The sequence below is a fragment of the Eucyclogobius newberryi genome, unplaced genomic scaffold (assembly GCF_026437365.1).
Source record: "Eucyclogobius newberryi isolate DKJ021-1_F unplaced genomic scaffold, fEucNew1.0.hap1 SCAF_14, whole genome shotgun sequence".
Taxonomy (NCBI): domain Eukaryota; kingdom Metazoa; phylum Chordata; class Actinopteri; order Gobiiformes; family Gobiidae; genus Eucyclogobius; species Eucyclogobius newberryi.
The window spans coordinates 12,429,904-12,448,840 of record NW_027315768.1 but is presented as its reverse complement, the minus strand read 5'-3'; the positions used below and the strand labels follow the sequence as shown (position 1 = coordinate 12,448,840).

The 18,937-nt window shown below is 36.5% G+C and overlaps 2 protein-coding genes across 4 annotated transcripts; one reads left to right on the top strand and one right to left on the bottom strand.

Moving 5' to 3' along the window:
* Window positions 1-946: 946 nt before the first annotated feature.
* nostrin (nitric oxide synthase trafficking) lies at window positions 947-12,224 on the top strand. Of its 3 annotated transcripts, none has more exons than XM_072444309.1 (16): window positions 947-1,105; window positions 1,270-1,355; window positions 2,749-2,832; window positions 2,917-2,979; window positions 4,603-4,684; window positions 4,775-4,837; window positions 5,384-5,482; window positions 5,566-5,691; window positions 7,201-7,299; window positions 7,390-7,515; window positions 9,243-9,351; window positions 9,432-9,520; window positions 9,591-9,716; window positions 10,342-10,564; window positions 11,590-11,682; window positions 11,745-12,224. In XM_072444309.1, exons 1-16 carry the CDS (start codon window positions 1,001-1,003, stop codon window positions 11,891-11,893), a joined length of 1,722 nt encoding a protein of 573 aa, XP_072300410.1. In that variant the 5' UTR covers window positions 947-1,000; the 3' UTR covers window positions 11,894-12,224. The 3 variants fall into 3 exon arrangements, with proteins under 3 accessions (XP_072300410.1, XP_072300409.1, XP_072300411.1); XM_072444308.1 differs by having other exon boundaries at window positions 948-1,105; window positions 11,587-11,682; XM_072444310.1 differs by lacking the exon at window positions 947-1,105 and adding an exon at window positions 1,106-1,201 and having other exon boundaries at window positions 11,587-11,682.
* On the bottom strand, window positions 11,716-15,945 carry spc25 (SPC25 component of NDC80 kinetochore complex). The gene is made up of 7 exons (XM_072444311.1): window positions 15,858-15,945; window positions 15,003-15,159; window positions 14,856-14,921; window positions 14,137-14,283; window positions 13,932-14,063; window positions 12,344-12,442; window positions 11,716-12,163 (listed from the first exon to the last, which is right to left on the bottom strand). The coding sequence occupies exons 2-7, from the start codon at window positions 15,148-15,150 to the stop codon at window positions 12,039-12,041; spliced, it is 717 nt and encodes a 238-aa protein (XP_072300412.1). The 5' UTR covers window positions 15,151-15,159; window positions 15,858-15,945; the 3' UTR covers window positions 11,716-12,038.
* Window positions 15,946-18,937: the final 2,992 nt, after the last annotated feature.

Sequence of the window (18,937 nt, the reverse complement as noted above, 5' to 3'; positions counted from 1 at the left end):
CCTTTGTGTGATGTATAATGCATGATCTCACAGTTTGGGTGAAAGGAAGGCGTGCATAGAATCAAAAGTGAGCGAGGTGTTTTTCTAATTATTAATGTGTTTAGTGTGATAGTTATGACACTAAACACATTAGCATATGTTGTAAATATGTATCCTGGTTTTACATCAGTCAACTAACAATTTGTGAAGGAAAGTTAAACAAAATAAAAGTGGAAAATTACAGGAAGTATAGTGTTCAGTTCTAATGATGTCATCAAAAAGTGACATTTCATCAAAAAACAGGATTTACACAGAATGGACAACTTTCTATGACAGTTTAAACAATCATTTTAACAAAATAAAGCTATTTGGGCCTTTGTTTACAATATGGTTATTAGGTAACTAGGTAGTTTTTTAGGAAAATTGTGACCTGTCTTTGTGCACTTTAAAGGTATTGTTCAGTTTCATGATCAATATTCTTGTCAATATGAACTTATTTTGGCTGGAATATTGTTTAAATTTTTTCATTTATGTTTTAGCTATTTAAACTAACAAAGTTTCAACAATATATGACATTTTCCCACCGGAGGGCATCAAGACAAACTACACAGAGTACTGTACCTAAAATATTGACATCATATTAAGTACTTTAAAATTTCCTTTTGAATTGGTCCATAATAATAATATATGAACAATTTTCCAGACAGCCACTAAATTCCAGCAATATTCAATTAGCAATTAACATTTTTTTTATTATTGTTTTATTTATTTATCGTACCACAAGTTGCACCTTTGACCAACATATCACCATTTGAAGTGTAATTTATGACTCGCTCACGCCCAGTCAGTCCCACTCCGGTTGTCGTTTAACTTTGTGTGTACACTACATACAAGATAGGGGCTTGTTTTTAATACGCTGTAAAACAATGAGACTAGAAGTACTTTAATCTTTGTGAAGTGGGCATTGGAATTTTCCTTTGCTCCACTCCCTCGCCTCACCAAACGTGCAGGTAGTTTGCGCATGAGCGGCTTCTACCTGGAGGGCCCGAGCCGTTGTGTGTGCAAAGTTCAAAGTCCGAAATCCACAAACAGTCTCAAGATGAAGGACCCAATCAGCACCTGCATGGTAAGTTTTTCCTTCTCAAAAACACACACAGACATGAGGGCACTGCACATTTGAAACATGCATTGGAGGATGAAAGAGCACACACCTTCCAGCCAGGTAGATTACACATGAGGATTATATTCATGGATTCAAAATTGCGAATAACCAGAATCTTTGCGTTTCAGTACAACCAGCTGTACCAAGATGTCAAACGGTTTTCAAAGACGGGGGAGTATTTCAGCAAAGAACTAATGGCAGTTTTTCATCAGAGGTGAGTTGTGTTATTATGAACGTGATTAGAATTGCATGTTCAATCATTTTTGCTTCAATAGTTTCAAAATCTACATAAATTTGTATGTTTTTAAAAAAAATGGATTTATCTACAAGAAAGGTTATGGTTTGACTTCTGCTTCCTGGTTGTGCAAACCTCAAACTAACCTATGATCAAATGAAACCGCACGTTATAGCTCGTGAAAATGTTTTATTTGCGTATACATAATAGATTTATAGTGTAGTATAGTATGGTAACCACTGGCTTTAACTTCACATTCATTCAGTGGTCACAAAAGATCCTGTTATTCTGTACAAACATTTAAAAACATATATTTTAACGATATACCATGCTGTTACTGTTTCTTTGTAAATACGTATATTCAAAACTTTTTGAGTTGAATTGTAATGTTAGAGGGGAATGACGTTAAGGCAGACTATGCTATACTTTATATTTTATTTTCCTTATCTGGAGAAAGAACAGGGTGTTCTCTGACTTCAGGGTTGGTAGATCAATCATCGTCACTTCCCTTCCAGACTGTTCTGCCATTGTGTCCTTGGGCAAGACACGTTGCATTATCTTTTCTGTTTTTGGAGGTCTTCTGTGAAATTTGGTTTATTATTGATGTGTGGCAGGTTTAGCTTAAATTTACACACCAGATTGAAGCCAGTTTGAATCTCAATGTACATACTTCGGTTGGTGTGTCCTTGGGCAAGACACTTCAGACACATTGCCTGTTGTTGTTGTTGTTGTTGTTGTTGTTGTTGTTGTTGTAGTTGTAGTTGTTGTTGTTGTTGTTGTTATTGCTGTCTAGTTGCTAAACAATGGCATCCAGATTAGCACAATTATCGTCTAGTGCTACTAGCTTCTTATGCTAAGAGCTTTAAGTACTTATGAGTTGGATTACTCATCAAACTACTATGCAGTTAAGATAAATGTGTTTAAAATTTTACAAAAAATTATAACAATTTGATCCTAGAATAGCATTTTTTTTCTAGGTTTATAATTGTACTTCCTGGTTGTATTTGATGATGTCACGGAACAAAATTATCCAGCAACCACTGGGCCAAAACCATCTATATGTAAAGAAAAAAAATATTTGGCAAATAAGAATATATGAGAGCACCTTTATTTTGTTGAATTAATGTTTAGAGGGTCTAAAAAGGTTTGTGTAAACTATGCATAAACTTTGGATGGAATTTCCCCCCACAAACGGCCACTTGATTGGTGTAAAATTATCAATTTTATTTACAACTGGTACAAATACACCAAATCACAATTAGACAATCAAAAAAACATCATACTCACTTTTATTATGAGCTCAACACCTAAAGTTAGATTCAAACTGCAACTGAAACGTAGTGTTTAATTTTCCATGTTTTTCTAATTCCAGGTCCGAACTAGAGCTAACATACGCTAAAGGCCTTCAGAAGCTAGCTGGAAAACTCATAAGAGCATCCAAAGAAATGACCAACAAGTAAGTCCTTCAGTAACAGTGAAACGTGTTTGTTAGCCTGTTAGGCGACATCAGCATTAACCTTTCTGTGTGGCTCCCGCTCAGTTCCACCTACAGCGCGTGGTGTCATGTGTCCGACGAAATGTACTCAAGAGCGGACGCCCACAGGTACACAACAATCCACAACAACACAACCACACACGAAATACACCCATTAAAAAGGAACAGAGGAAAAACTGGAGGAAAAAATATTGTTTTCAATGATTAACTAACATCAGATTCAAATGCTAATGTTTTCATTGAAGTCTTTAAGAAAATATTTATGGTATATATTGAATTTCCAAGCCAGAAATGTAAATATCTTAACTTCTCCATTGAAAAAGATTGAATAGTTTTTCATTTTATATGTAGATAAAATGAAATATAATAATAATATATATATATATATAGTATATATAGTAAACTTGAAAATCTGGATTTTGCCTTCATCCAAAATACAAAGTGCCTTTCATAGTCTCTTAAAATGTCTCTTCTTTCAAAATCTCTTTTTAAAAAAAAAAAAACTTATGTAAAATATATTCGTAAATTAAACCAGGTTCTGATATCACTCACATGTATCTGAGTACTTTTCATTTGCCATTTGCTTTGATTTTTCATATTTAGTGATATTCTGCTCTTTATCCCAGTTTCTCTATTCAAATTGCATCACGTTTCACTTCACTTTTACCTCCAATCCAAAATATAGAGATGGGCTGTAGTTATTATCAGTATATAAGACTTATGTTATAATGAAATAACGCATCATTCTAGAATATCTTCACAGATATTAAGTCATTTATAACCCGTACATGACTTATCAACATGTTACAAAAAGGCTCCAGTCGGCAGTCTATAACAAACTTTGACATTTATAAGCCATTTTCCACAATAAAACTAAAAAACTAAAATAAAACTGTAATTCGCAAACAAAACATTTGGGGGGCCCAGAGGGATATGGGGCCCCCTACATATGCACACTCTGCCAATAGATAGAAACAGCCCTGAATACAAAAACAATACCAAATACAATAAAGATAAGATAAGATAAGATATTCCTTTATTGTCCCACATGGGGAAATTTCATTGGTGCAACGCAGGTAGATACAGAGGTAGATACAGAAGAACAGATCACTTATAGGAAGTCTGAAAAACACTTTCAGTAGAAGATCTCCTATAAATAAAAACTCCCATAGACAAATAAATAAATACCATTGCATGTGATCCCGACAGTAATTGCACATGAATATGTGTCACGACAGCACATAGATTGCACATGAATTTCACAGTAATTGCACATACGACAGAATTGCACATCAGTATTAGGTTAGGTCAGTATTGCGCCGGGATAACGTGACGATCTCCGGGTAAGACGACTGTTCTCCGCAGTTTCATGAGTTCCTCCTTTGTGGAAACGCAGTACGGCGCCGGCCGGGGGGCGGGGCCGGAGCCGGGGGGCGGGGCCGGAGCCGGGGGGCGGGGCCGGAGCCGGGGGGCGGGGCCGGAGCCGGGGGGCGGGGCCGGAGCCGGGGGGCGGGGCCGGGGGACTCAGAGCCAAGACACATCGCAACGACACGACGAAAACACTCAATCCAGCCGAATAAAGTCAAAACAAGTTAATTTAAAGCGATTCCAGTGCGTGTCCCGATCGTTCGTGAAGTTCCTCTTTCATATGTTTCATTGTTATAAAGTGAGTTGGAGGTCATTGATAAGTAAATTGTCGATTGTGCTAATTTTGTTGTGTAAATTTGTCAGGTCGTTGGGCAATGCCTTTCAACAAGAGGCCACAGTGGAATTAAAGCAGGTCCTGGATGAGCACAACAAGAGAAAAAGACCTGTAAGATTTGATTTTTCATTTGTATATAGTTAATACTTGTGAGTCGAATGTTTAGTACTTGAACTGAAGCACATTTCTTGTTCCTTGTAGCTCGATAGTGCCATTGAGAGAAGCGGGAAGGCAGTTACCACAAACTGGACCGAGCAACTAAAGGTAAAATATCCTTGAAGCCAAATGCGTCTGTGAAATTATGAATGGGACAATTACCATAGCACAACAGCTTCAAACTAAATATTCCATCTTTTAAATGGTGAAACTTCCTCAAAATGTTGCCTATGACAGGAAGCTGACAGATGAATAGTTAGTTCAAGAGGATTTATGTGCATTAATCAAGCGTTTTATAACAATCTTGTGCACTTGATTGAATTTTCTACACAAATTACGCCGTACAATGTTTTAATATAAATTGTTTAGAGCAGCCGAGGTGTTGAGGGCTTGTTGATTGATCAGTGCTTCCTGGAGCGGGCGGGGTTTGATAGAATATATCTGTTTTTCAGCATTCAACAACTCAAACAAATGCAAAGTGTTAGTTTTTCTTGATGTGGGAGTTTTCTAACGTAGTAAAAGATTCAAGGACCAGTCAATTTTGTATAATATGGTCCCATTAAAGCCCACACAATGAGTTGTCTAAAATGTGTAGTTAATGTCCCTTGTATTACTATTTGGAGAGTGTCATTTTCTGCTGTAACATTTTTCCAGCTCAAAAAGAAACTAGTGGGACTGACCCGAGAGCACGAAGCCTTGTTCAACTTTGTAGGGAACAATAAACAGATTAGCACAGAGAAAGAGAAACAGAAGGTAAGCCTGACACTTGTGACTCGCCGCTGCCGCTTAAATGTGACGGCACGTTCATTTATCTGAGAATTGCTTGTTTGTTTCAGATGCTCAACAGGCTCACCAAGTCGGCCGAGCTCCAGGCGCGAGTGGACGAGGAGTATTTCAACCTTAACTTGGAGGGCCACGAGATGAGGCTCAAGTGGGAGAACACGCTCAAGGCTTGTTATCAGGTGCAGTTCACAGAGTTTATTTCAGAAGCAAATATTTAGATCACAGGTGGACATTTTAACTGATCGAATGACATTGTTATCATGTGAAGTAGTGAAATACAAAGTAAACGTGTTGGACAATCTGTGCCGTGATTTCTATTTCTATTTTTATTATTTTAAAGGTTTTTTATTTATTTTTTGCTTAATCTCTGTGTCATGTTTTATTTTATATTATTTTTTTGTTCTGTTTTTAAAAAAATAAGAAAAAACGCACTGTGCTTAAATATATTTTTAGGTGACTGTACTTTACTTAAGTACATTTTACAGTGGATACTTTTACTTCACCACATCAGAGAGCATGTTTTTATACTTTCTAATCCACTAAACATTTTTGACTGGACTGAATATACTTTCCGCATGGTTTGAGAGGTTTTATTCTGGCACGTTCAAGGTTTTGAGTTCAAAGTAAAAATATACACATAAAAAGTCTATAAACAATTGGAAAATGATTGACTACAAAATCAGGACAATTCTTTATCCTAATCACCACATTTCACTCTTAATAGTTTTCAAAAATCTGCACAAAACATTTTACAATTTTAAAAAGTAAAATTTTATACATTCAGTCGATTTTGTGCTACTTTCAGTATTTTTTTTATTTTATTTTTTGCTCCTGTATCTGTACTCTTTAAGTAACAACTTTTTCTTCCACCACTGCATAAGGTAAACAATTTTTTAAAAAGAAAATTGATAAATGTATTTACTAATAGTGATTCATCAGATCCACAGTTCTTTTGTTTCATTTTTGACAATATTTTTGATGATCTTTATGAAAGTTGTACATGTTACACAGCAAATATGGCCAATAACGTCATTTTTGTTGTTATTGCCGTTCTTCAATCCAAGCACTATAAACTGTAATAACTGAGTATCACAGTCTCATAGCCTAACTCTTCCTGTACAAAGTTTTATGTTAAAGATGCAACTAGTGATCATTTTGCTAATCGATTAGTCCAGCGATTCTTCTGCCGATTAATCGATTAGTCGTTTAGAATGCAAAAGTCGCTTGATTAAAAGATTTTTACTCAATTTGACACAGTCGAAGCTGAACTGAAGCCGTTTGAGGATCCCGGCGGTGTATATTTATGTTTTCATCAAATATACTAAATTCACACATTTCCAGCATCATTTTTGTAGCGGTTGTGTCTCAATTTGAGTCATAGAATTTCTTTAAAGCATCTACGCACAGACCAGTTAATGATTTTCTGATGACTAAATTTAAATGATATAAACAATCGGTTAGTTACGATTAATCAATTAACTTGTTCCAGTCCTAGCGTATGTTGTTAGATATTAGGTATTTTGTCTTTAACATTGTGAAATTAGATAGAGGTCAGGATCAAACGAAGAGCGACAATGATTGGCAGAATCGTCCATATTTTTGGGCAACAGTTCAACATCTTCATGACGACAGAATCTCAAGCTGTATCAAAGTGTCCGTATAAACTGTGAGAGGCTCCACTCCTACAGATCATCCAGGAGATGGAGAAACAGCGAATGGAAGTGCTAGGTGAGGCTCTGAGCAGATACAACCTCCACATGTCCAGCTTCGGCCAGGCTCTGAAACACGTAGGACGCCATCTTGATTCCTCTCGCACACATCATTGTCTAGTGGGAGTGAACACGTGTATTTATTGACCAAAGGTGTGTTGTGTGCAGGGTCAGAAGCAGATCGAGCAGACGGTGCAGAGGGTGGACGTGGACAGAGACATAGACACGCTGCTGGCTGATCACCGTCTCCCTCCTGAGGACAACAAGGCCGAGTTTCTCATGGTCGACTATTTTGTAAGATTATTGTGTGACTTAAACACTCACTGCAGATTCATGTTGATGATTCTACTTTCTCTGGGGCGGCAGGATAGGCAGTCGGGAATGGTCAATATTGTAGCGATCCAATCAAACATTTTTCCTCAAAGAAACAAGTCAAGTGCAGTACTTTTTACACCACTACATATTTTAACTGGACTAATAAGTCAACTTTTTTTGTGATGATTTTAGACCTGCTGCGTCATGTAGACATCTTGCCTCCATTTTTTAGTTTCACTAAAATTGGCTATACAGATCAAAATTACCTGGAAAATTGCTTCTGATGACCAACAATCAGACACTTTTCTATCAAGACTACAATGGACAAAAACACAGTTCTCAAAAAAAAAAAATGTCTCTTAGCGTAACATTTTAAAGGTGAACTTCAATATTTTTTGTTTTTTAACGAATATGGTATTTTTACTTGAGTATTCTTATTTGTTTTTTGCTCCTATATCTGTACTTTTATATAAGACGGCTTTACCAGTGTTTCCATAGAGGACTACAGCACTACCTATTTTATATATATATATATATATATATATATATATATATATATATATATATATATATATATATATATATATATATATATATATATATATATATATATATATATATATATATATATATATATATATATATATATATATATATATATATATGTTTTTATTGGGTCACTTAGAATGTTTTGCATGTAGACTGTAGACAAGTAAATGAATAAGCAATGAGAAATAAAAAACAAACCAAAAAACACAATGAACCAGAATAAGAGAGAACAATAGACAAAAATCACAACCTGCAGACATACATTGAAAAATAAAAGGCGCAAACAAACCAAACGCACTATTTCGTCCGCAGTCTTTCAAATTTGTCCCTTTTCAAATCAAGTCTGAATGTGGTTGTTTTTTTTCCTTTTGCAAATGTCCAATATAATGTCCAGTCCCTGATCGTCAGTGCAATTTGTGTCATTTTTTTTATTAGACTTTTTCGCCGCTGCCAAAAGAATGTTCCAGAGGTAACTTTATTGTGTCCATGGCAGGCGTTTAGAGGCCCAAGTGCACAGTTCTGAAATCCAGTGGGATGGCGATGTCAAATATAGTCTGCAAGACCTTATTGATCTCAGTCCAGTCATTCTGAGCAACAGGACAGTTCCAAAACATGTGACAGTGGTTTGCCTCCTGCTGCCACTGATGAGGTGGAATTACACGTGTTATGAAAAGACGTGATACACTTTTTGAGCAGAATTCTCTCAGAACGTTTACTTTCCCACTCTTCATCAGTCAAAACAAAGTTACCTTCTTTTTCCCATTTATTTTTCATTTATTTGGTTGAATGATTGTTTAGATTATTGAAGTATTTATATCATTTAGATATTATTCCTCTTGAAAGTTCAAAATATAGACTATCTTTGAAAAAAAGAGATTTGCGAGGGGATTTTAAACTTTATTCCTCACACTTACCACACATAAATCTATATATTGAAACTCCCCGTGAGCTACGTTTACTTAAATTTTTTTAAACTTTTATTATTATGATTGAGCCACCGTGTTCAAGTAACTGTCCTGGTGCATTAGCAAAGTCTGCAACGTTAAGTAGAAATGTCACGATTGTCCTGGCTAAAATGTACTGTCGGGGACACATTTTCCATCATCATTTTAATAACAAAACCGAATATTGATTCGTTCTCTTGTTTCGTCGGACAGGAAGAGGACAGCAAGTCACTGATGGGTAAAGAGCGGAGAAGAGAGGCGCTCCAAGTCAAACTGCAGCGGCTCCACGACACCATCACCAAGACGGAGAAAGACATTGAAGGTAAGTCCATTTACACTTAACACAGTCATATTGAATAAAGTCATGTCGGCCATTTTGTCTTGATAATATTGTTCTGACAGGTTTAAAACGGCTGATGAAAATGTACTCTGAAAACCCGTCTTTTTCCAATGAGCGCAACATCGAGGAGACGGAGCAGCAGCTGGATGAGGTCAGGTTATTTTGTGCGCTAAATTCTTTATCTTTCATTGCTTATCTATTTTTTTTTTTTTTTTTTACAGACAACACTAAAACTGGACCTGTTGGAGGCCTCTCATTACAAACTGTCTCTGGCGCTGTCAGTCGCAGAGGGAAGGCCAAAGTCTCAGCATCGATTCAGTGAGAGCATCTCCAAATGGAAAGATAAGGTGAGACAAATCGCTGGTGCCACTCCCGGGATTTAGATTTGCACCAAGTTCCAAGTGAAGAAAAATATGTGGTATTATGAGACGTGCAGGTGAATGAGTTACAACACAGTACACGTGTTAGGCATTAGTATTATTAGAACATTTTAATTCTAGAATAATTAACACTAGGCAATATATTCCAAATTGTTTTTATTATTATTATTATTACATGTTTCTTATCCACTGGCTTTTAATAGTTTTAAATATATTTGTTAGCATGTTGCAAATACAATCCATGTCAATCAATGATTACTACCTAGTGCTAGTGCTAAGAATCTGGCATCTGAGTCTGGCTGAAGAAAACTTGCATTTATCACCATTGGTTTGACCCACAGAAATCTGCAGATTCGATCACAAACCAGAACAAGAGCATCTGACCCAGAGGAGTGTATTTACTGACATGGCACACTGTCACTGTCATGATGTATATTGGTTGTGAATGGTTGTGTATTTTTACTCTTCTGAGCGACAGCTACAACCTGAATTTCCCTTCTGGGACAAATAAAGTTATCTGATTCAGGCTGACTGTGCTGAATATATCTACATACGTATTTATGACTATGATGCATTCTGTTTCCCGTTATAGGACAGTGAGCACAGCACAGTTCATCTGAGGCGCCCGGTGAAGCTCAGGAGGTCTTCATACCGCTCTCGTCGCTCTCTGAGGGCCTCTATCATTTACAAGGGGCCCCATTCCATCGTCACGCAGCAGTGTGTGAAGCTGAGCAGGTCCACGTCACCTGCTCCAACCCAGGAGACAGGAGCTGCAGAGGAGGACGAGCCGCAGACAGAACAGGAGCACAAACATGGTAACGGGAGCTAGAGCAGAGACTGCAAACATGTGACACTGTGACCAACTCTGTGACCTCAGCACTGTGACCAACACTCTGTGACCTCAGCACTGTGACCAACACTCTGTGACCTCAGCACTTTGACCAACACTCTGTGACCTCAGCACTTTGACCTACACACTTTGACCTGCACACTGTGACCAACACTCTGTGACTTCAGCACTTTGACCTACACACTGACTTCAGCACTTTGACCTACACACTGACCTCAGCACTTTGACCTGCACACTTTGACCTGCACACTGTGACCAACACTCTGTGACTTCAGCACTTTGACCTACACACTGACCTCAGCACTTTGACCTGCACACTGTGACCAACACTCTGTGACTTCAGCACTTTGACCTACACACTGACCTCAGCACTTTGACCTGCACACTGTGACCAACACTCTGTGACTTCAGCACTTTGACCTACACACTGACCTCAGCACTTTGACCTGCACACTTTGACCTGCACACTGTGACCAACACTCTGTGACTTCAGCACTTTGACCTACACACTGACCTCAGCACTTTGACCTGCACACTGTGACCAACACTCTGTGACTTCAGCACTTTGACCTACACACTGACCTCAGCACTTTGACCTGCACACTGTGACCAACACTCTGTGACTTCAGCACTTTGACCTACACACTGACCTCAGCACTTTGACCTGCACACTTTGACCTGCACACTGTGACCAACACTCTGTGACTTCAGCACTTTGACCTACACACTGACCTCAGCACTTTGACCTGCACACTTTGACCTGCACACTGTGACCAACACTCTGTGACTTCAGCACTTTGACCTACACACTGACCTCAGCACTTTGACCTGCACACTTTGACCTGCACACTTTGACCTGCACACTGACCTCAGCACTTTGACCTGCACACTGTGACCAACACTCTGTGACCTCAGCACTTTGACCCCCAACATTGTGCATGGATTTGCTGCATGTAAATATTGAACCCTCACATATAACATGCTCAGCAGGCGACCCTCCTCTTGGATCATGCAGTATTGGACAATGTAAAGCCATATATGACTTTGCTTCGAAAAAGGAGGATGAACTGTCGTTCAAAGAGGGTCAGTAAAAAGTATTGAATGATTCTCTTGACATTGTCTAACAAAGTGACTGTTTATTGCAGGTGACGTTCTAAACATTTATACAAAGGAGCCGAGCGGCTGGTGGTATGGAGAACTTAAAGGACAAAAAGGACACTTCCCGTCCACATATGTGGTAGAAGTGTCCAAGGAAAAAAGTCTCAAAATGTCCGAGAACATTCGACAAAAATAAACCTCAAAGATCACAAACAATTATTTTTTATTAAAGACACAAAAATGTTACCATGTAAAAAAAACACACACATATAGATATGGGCCTGATAAAAAGTCAGAAGTGGAGTCAGTGAAAATATTTTCATGAATTCCAACTTAAATTCTTAATGTCGAGCCAGAGCAATAAACTCCTTTCTAATGTTTGCGAGGAAAGCTGCCAGGTTATTTGTTTCCTGAAGCCGTTTTTCCAGGTTTGGCAAACAGTCCAGAGCTGGGTCACTGGACACAACTGCAACAGAAAAACACATCACACATCAATCTTTATTTCAGACTCCAGCTCCTTATAAAACCATAGAAAACAAACACACACAATATAATAAAGCATGAGAATCACTGTTATAGCTCAACACAGTAGCACACACGTAGATCAGTTAGTCATTTCTTATTAAGTCATTCCAGTTTGTGGTACCTTGGTAGACCCCCTCTGCGTTGATCCCCATGGTAACGATGTAGGCACTCGATAAATCCGAGCGGTTAATATTCCGGAAAATAAACTGCAGTTTTTCTCCTAAACACACAATTGAAATCAACATTCACACAAATTTGAAGTCACACATTTGTTTTTTCTGTACCTATGTACTGAACAGTCTGTAAAAAGTGTAAATATGAATGCAATGAATGTTTAAATTGGTTAAATGGTTCAACTACAGAATAAATTGTTGATGATGCCAATTGTTTTTGTAAACCTAGATTCAGTTATTAAAGAGTATTTTATAATAAACTGTGTCAAGATCGGGGTGCACGGTGGCGTTCGATTCCCGGACCAGACCAACATCACATGATCTCTCTGGGTGGAGTCTGCATGTTCTCCCCGTGTTACCGTGGGTTCTCCCACCGTCCAAAGACATGCATGTGTTAGGTAAAATTGGTGACTCTAAATTGGCCCTAGTGAATGAATGTGAGCGTGAACTGTCTGTAATGTCTATGTCTCTGTGTTGGTCCTGCGACAAGTTGGCCACTGTCCAGGATGTAACCTGCCTAAGGCCCGAAGTCACTGGGATAGGCTCCAGTCACCCGCGACCCCGAAAGGGAACAAGCGGTAGAAAATGGATGGATGGATGGATGTGTCAAGATCGTTACACTTTTACTGAGACATTATTCAAGTAATTATATTGGGATTAGAGGTGGGAAATATATTGATATTTAGTTAATATTCTCAATGTTGTATTGTCATTGAGATATGCTACAAAAATAACTGATTAAAAATAAAACAGTGATGCTGTAAAGTTTCAATTGAGAGTATAAGGTGATATTTCTGCACTTTTGACATTTCACATTTGTCTGATCATTAAACCTCAAAAAAACATTCATTCAACACATTGCTGTTGGATTGCCATAATATTGTCTGAATATTGTTATAGAGGTACTATACAGCCACAAATGTGTACACTACTAAAATATATTCAGCAAAATTGGATACAAATGCTACAAAAAAGCTAAAAAACAAGACCCCATCAAATTAAAGGTGCACTATGTAACAGAAGGTACCACCACCAGCTTGACTTCCTATGGAATGTTCCACAGTATGGCATTAAACGCTAATTTAAAAAGGCACTGTACCAGATTTTACAGTCTATAAAACGTAAAAGTTCCTTTTAAAATCGTTGCTGCAGGACAAAGTTTGTCCTTAATTTCTCTGGTATTCCGACATCTCAAATTATTGACTGTGATGACTTTGAAGGGCTTTTCACTTTGCTAACATGTTTGTTAACATGCCAATAGCACACTTCTTGTTTTTTGGAGATTTAAAACGCTCTATAATTAGATACGGAACACACTTTGTGGTCTCATTTTGACCCTAATAGCTGCTTTTACACTGTATCTGAACTGTCTGGGGCAAAACCAACTGCTCAATCACATGGAAAAACATCAGGTACAGTCTCTTTAAACACTAAATAAATACAATACAAATAATGCATTATACACATATGAAAAAATAAATTAATTAAATGAATGAATATTCTGTGATATATTATGTAATATATTGTTATATTTACCTTGTGACACTTTTGTGATCTCTTTGCCAACGATGGCACGTATCTCCAGCCCCAGATGCTCCTGGAACATGTAGCGGGCCTTTTGCAGGTTCTTCAGTCTCTTCTTGTTTGTCTTGTTCTGAGTTTCGATCACTGCGACAGAAAATGAACAGTTCAGAGCTACTTCCCGCTCTCGTCCACCTGACGTGACTCCACTGTGACGTACCCTCTCGTCTCTTGGCCTGTTCCTCTTTGAGTTTCTCGATCTTGTGGATGATTTCCTCTTTCATCATCTCCTTCTGCTCGATCTCAGACATCACCTCAGAAATGGCCAGACGTTTGTCCTTCAGAAATTTGCTCGTATGTTCCAAGTCTAAATGAATAAAATATATTCAAATCCAAATATGACTTTCAGGGAAATAAACAATAAACAACTTTAATGAAAAGTAACGATCCAACCCTGAGGGAAAGAGATTTACACCTGACAATCTATTTTAATCACTTGACGGATTTCTTTTTTGTAATTACTTTATATTACTTTTGTTCCAGCAAATTCCACTTCAAAGTATTAAATCTGTATGTTGGTACTGTCCCTGCCTCATTCATACCAGTATTTGATTTTTTCCACCAGAATTTGTATTACGTACTATTCTATATTTTCCCGATTGTTTATATTGAACCTTTAAAATTCAAAGTAATTTCCCTCATGTATCAATTGGTGCTGCACATTTTTTTAGGAAAATGAATTGTGATTTTTCAGACATATTTTACAATAAGATTTGCAATTTGAAAGTAGAATCCAGCGTAAACCACTCCAGGAGCATTAATATCCGAGAGAGGAATAAATATAATCTGCTAAACTAATAAAAAAAAAAGAATGACAAAAAGAAACCCACATAAAGGTAATAGAGGACAAGCTAACACGATTAAATAAACATTACATACCTTTTTTGAACGTCTCTATCGTATCAAACGCCATCTTGTCATCGTTGCACTTCTTTATGCACGAATCTGTGGAAAATATGTCACAGCAACATGATAAAGAATATAGGTTTGCTATGATGACTGAAAGAGTCTGCAGCCGTTCTTTACCCTGGGCAGATTTGATAAACTGTTTGTGCGCCTGGAACAGCTCGGTGATCATGTCGCAGATTTTGCCCAGAGTTTTGAGGTGCTGGTTGTGGCTCTCCTCCATGGCTTTAGTGAAGCGCTCACTCGTGCCCGGGTCAGTGATGGACATAATGACGCTCTGTATGGTCACGCATAAAAGTACAAATCTTTAAATGTGTTATTACCATCAACATTCAAAATGTTTCCGTATTCATCTTTGGTCTTCTTATCTCATGGTCATTTGCTTTTTGTATGCTGCCTGGATAACCTTCTGATTTGGGCTGCAATTAACAATTAATTTAGTACTCAACAGGTCAGTTATTCTTCAATTAGTACATAACATCATTTGTACTGTACATTAAGATTGCTTAAAAATACATTATCATCCAAATAAAAGGTTGAAATATGGTCACAGAAGGCTTCTAGATAGAGAATATAAAATACAAATAAAAGTAATGTTCACGAATAAAGTGTATTATTATTGAGGAAAATCAGATTTTTTTTAATTCGGTATTGACATTTTAGCATCTGTCTCTGATATTGTAAATTTTTTTACATGCATTTTATAATAAAGATTTACACGTTTTAACATAACGTATTCGGCAGTAAGCTCAGAAAATGTTTGAAGTTATTAAATGCCACGTCTAGCTGCACAAATGCTAATGTATTGAGTTTCTTCACTAGCTTTGTCCTTCGAGCAGTTTTGTTTACAGTCCTTGTTAGCTTAGCCGTGAGTAGATACGGCTTTTAGCGTGGACTGAATTTACTCAAGACATCACCAATCGAACTTCATCATTCATTTTCTTTAACAAAGCGTAAAAATATTTTATCACTCACAGCGTTAAAACCTCAGAAATGAGGCGTTTTCAGCGAAATAATCCACAAGGAAACGTCTTCTTTTCAAAAATCCGCGGTCTGTTGACTTCCGGTGATTTTGTGGGCGGGGAGTTCAAACCAGAAATGACGTCAAACTGTTTTATTTCATTTTTTATACTATAATTTTAATCTGAATTTGATTCATCCATATGCGTTGAATTAGTATATACAGTTCACATTTTTAATATTGTTTGTTTATTTAATCATTATCATTAATTTACGTATGTTTTATGGCGATGTTTTGTTCCTATATGTTGTCTGTTCTATACAGATCAGTAAAAGAAATACATATTATTTTAATACTCCGTAATCTATAAATTATTAAACTAAATATCTTATGTCAGTACTTATTCTATTACTTCACTTGCTTTGCTGTGCCTCACAAATTATTACATGGAACAAAATAATGATAAAAATTAGAAATTGTATTGTGCTATGTTGCTGCTTGCTGCACAGCACTATACCCGGAAGGCTTATTTCAAACTTAGACATCCGTGATAAAGTACCGGTATATTCTTTTTGCGTGATACCATTATTTGTTGCATCTTTGCGCCATCTTGTGGATATTCTGTGAAAGTTCAACTAACTACAAATAACAGTTTTTCCTCAATCGTTTTGACACCATAAAAAAACGTGGTTAAGTTTCGGGTTAGTTTGATCACTTGATTCAATCATTTATCTGAACAAGGCCTTAGGTGGTCAAATAATTTCTTTGCTCAGTTCACGCAGTTCTTGGGCTCTTTGTCAGAACAGAGCACACAGCACTCATTCAGAAGAAACATTTCATTTAATGTTTTTGATACTACAGGGTTGTTCACACATGGTAAAGGACTTTACAGTATCAACCAGGTCTATGACAGTATATAGGTGATATTTATGGATTTGTTTTTCTGACATCTCTCAATTTTCTTCAGCATAATATAAATAAAATCAAAATGCATACATTTAATTAAATAAGACTTCTAAGCTGCAGTGTCAAATGAATGAATAAGCACATAAAAACACCAGACCAATGTTTGAGTTTTGATTGTAAAATTTGCTTTTGGTGAAAGATGTATGTAGTAAGATATCATGGAAACTAAGCTACATAATATAATGAGTTGATTAAAGTATATATATTTTTTATAGATGCATGTACAATAGGTCAAATCCTCCAGTTACGGTAGTCCTGACCAAGCCAGGCACAATAAAGAACTGGAGCTGTGGGGCAGCAGCCATTAAAGGATAAGTCAAATGTAGAGAATTAATAAAGTACACCTTAAACTTAACTCCAGCAATTATTCAGTGATGACTTAACAAAAATACAATAATGATTTTAGGGCTGCATGGTATTGGAACAAAGTGCAATATGCAATATGGGGTTCAAGTACTGCTGTACCGATGTTATAGCAATATACTCAAAAATATCAGATTTTTATTTATTTTTTTCATTAGTCTTATGTAAGTTATGTATTTGATTGATTTGCCTTTTGGTAAAAGGTAGGCCACTTCTATTATAACTACCATGCATTACCATTCCTTATTTTTACTGTGGACTGTGCAGTGTATAAGCTTAACAAGGGATATAATATGAGGGAAACCTTTCCATTCATCTGTGTTAATCACTGGCCCTCTTTACATACTTTACCTACTACTCACTAGGAGGACTGAGGATGTGCAGATGTGCTGTAGAGACATGTACTTTCATAATGTTTAATGTGACATTGCGGATCATTGATTGTGACATTGCCGTACTTTTTTATTGGCCCTGTGATTATTCCGTCATACTCTGACCTTGTTCTTCACATGAAACACAGTTTGCTACTGTAGCATTAGATCCGAGTTGGGTCCTTCAAAATAAAGTGGCAAACATGTCCCCACACATGTAGTATAAAAATATATACATATATATATGTATATATATATATATATATATATATATATATATATATATATATATATATATATATATATACACTCGCAATACTGACCTAACCATGTGCAATTCTGTCATATGTGCAATTGCTGTTGGAATTCATGTGCAATTCATGTGCAATTACTGTGAAATTCATGTGCAATTCATGTGCAATTACTGTGAAATTCATGTACAATCTATGTGCTGTCGTGACACATATTCATGTGCAATTACTGTCGTGATCACATGCAATGGTATTTATTTATTTATTTGTCTATGGGTGTTTTTATTTATAGGAGATCTTCTACTGAAAGTGTTTTTCAGACTTCCTATAAGTGATCTGTTCTTTTCTTCTGTATCTACCTCTGTATCTACCTGCGTTGCACCAATGAAATTTCCCCATGTGGGACAATAAAGGATCTTATCTTATATATATATATATATATATATATATATATATATATATATATATATATATATATATATATATATATATATATATATATATATATATATATATATATATATATATATTCTTACCCTTAGGGTGAGTGTATAGAAAAATCCTTAACTTTTCAAGTATTAAACAATTACAACCTGGGCAAAACAATGTGCAAGATTAAAATAAAAATGACTAATTATTAATTTAAATAATTGATAAAAACCTGTCTGCCTGTTTTTGTGTCATTGGTGTTATCCGCATTACTGACCAGTATTTTATATGTTTAAAGATAAGATAAGATATTCCTTTATTGTCCACACATGGGGAAATTTATTGTTGCAACGCAGTAGAAACAGAGGAAAAGGACAGATAATTTATAGGAAGTTTAAAAAACACTCTTACTAGAAGAACTCTTATAAACAAAACTCTGTTGAAAAAATATGTGAGAAATGATTTCTCAGGTCAGAAATGATTACGTCAGGAGCATCTTTCTGTGAAACATATTGGTAACTGCCTTTCGATTACTAAGAGCCAAAAAAACTTCAAAACATCCCATTTTACCATGGGTCATCTATGTGTTGTTTCCTGTGGTGCTGTGTGTATGTGACGGCTGTTTCCATGGTAGGTCAAAAACATGATTAATACATCAAATAATTACAAATTATTGTGCATACATGATTTGAAAAAAACATAATTCAAATAGAA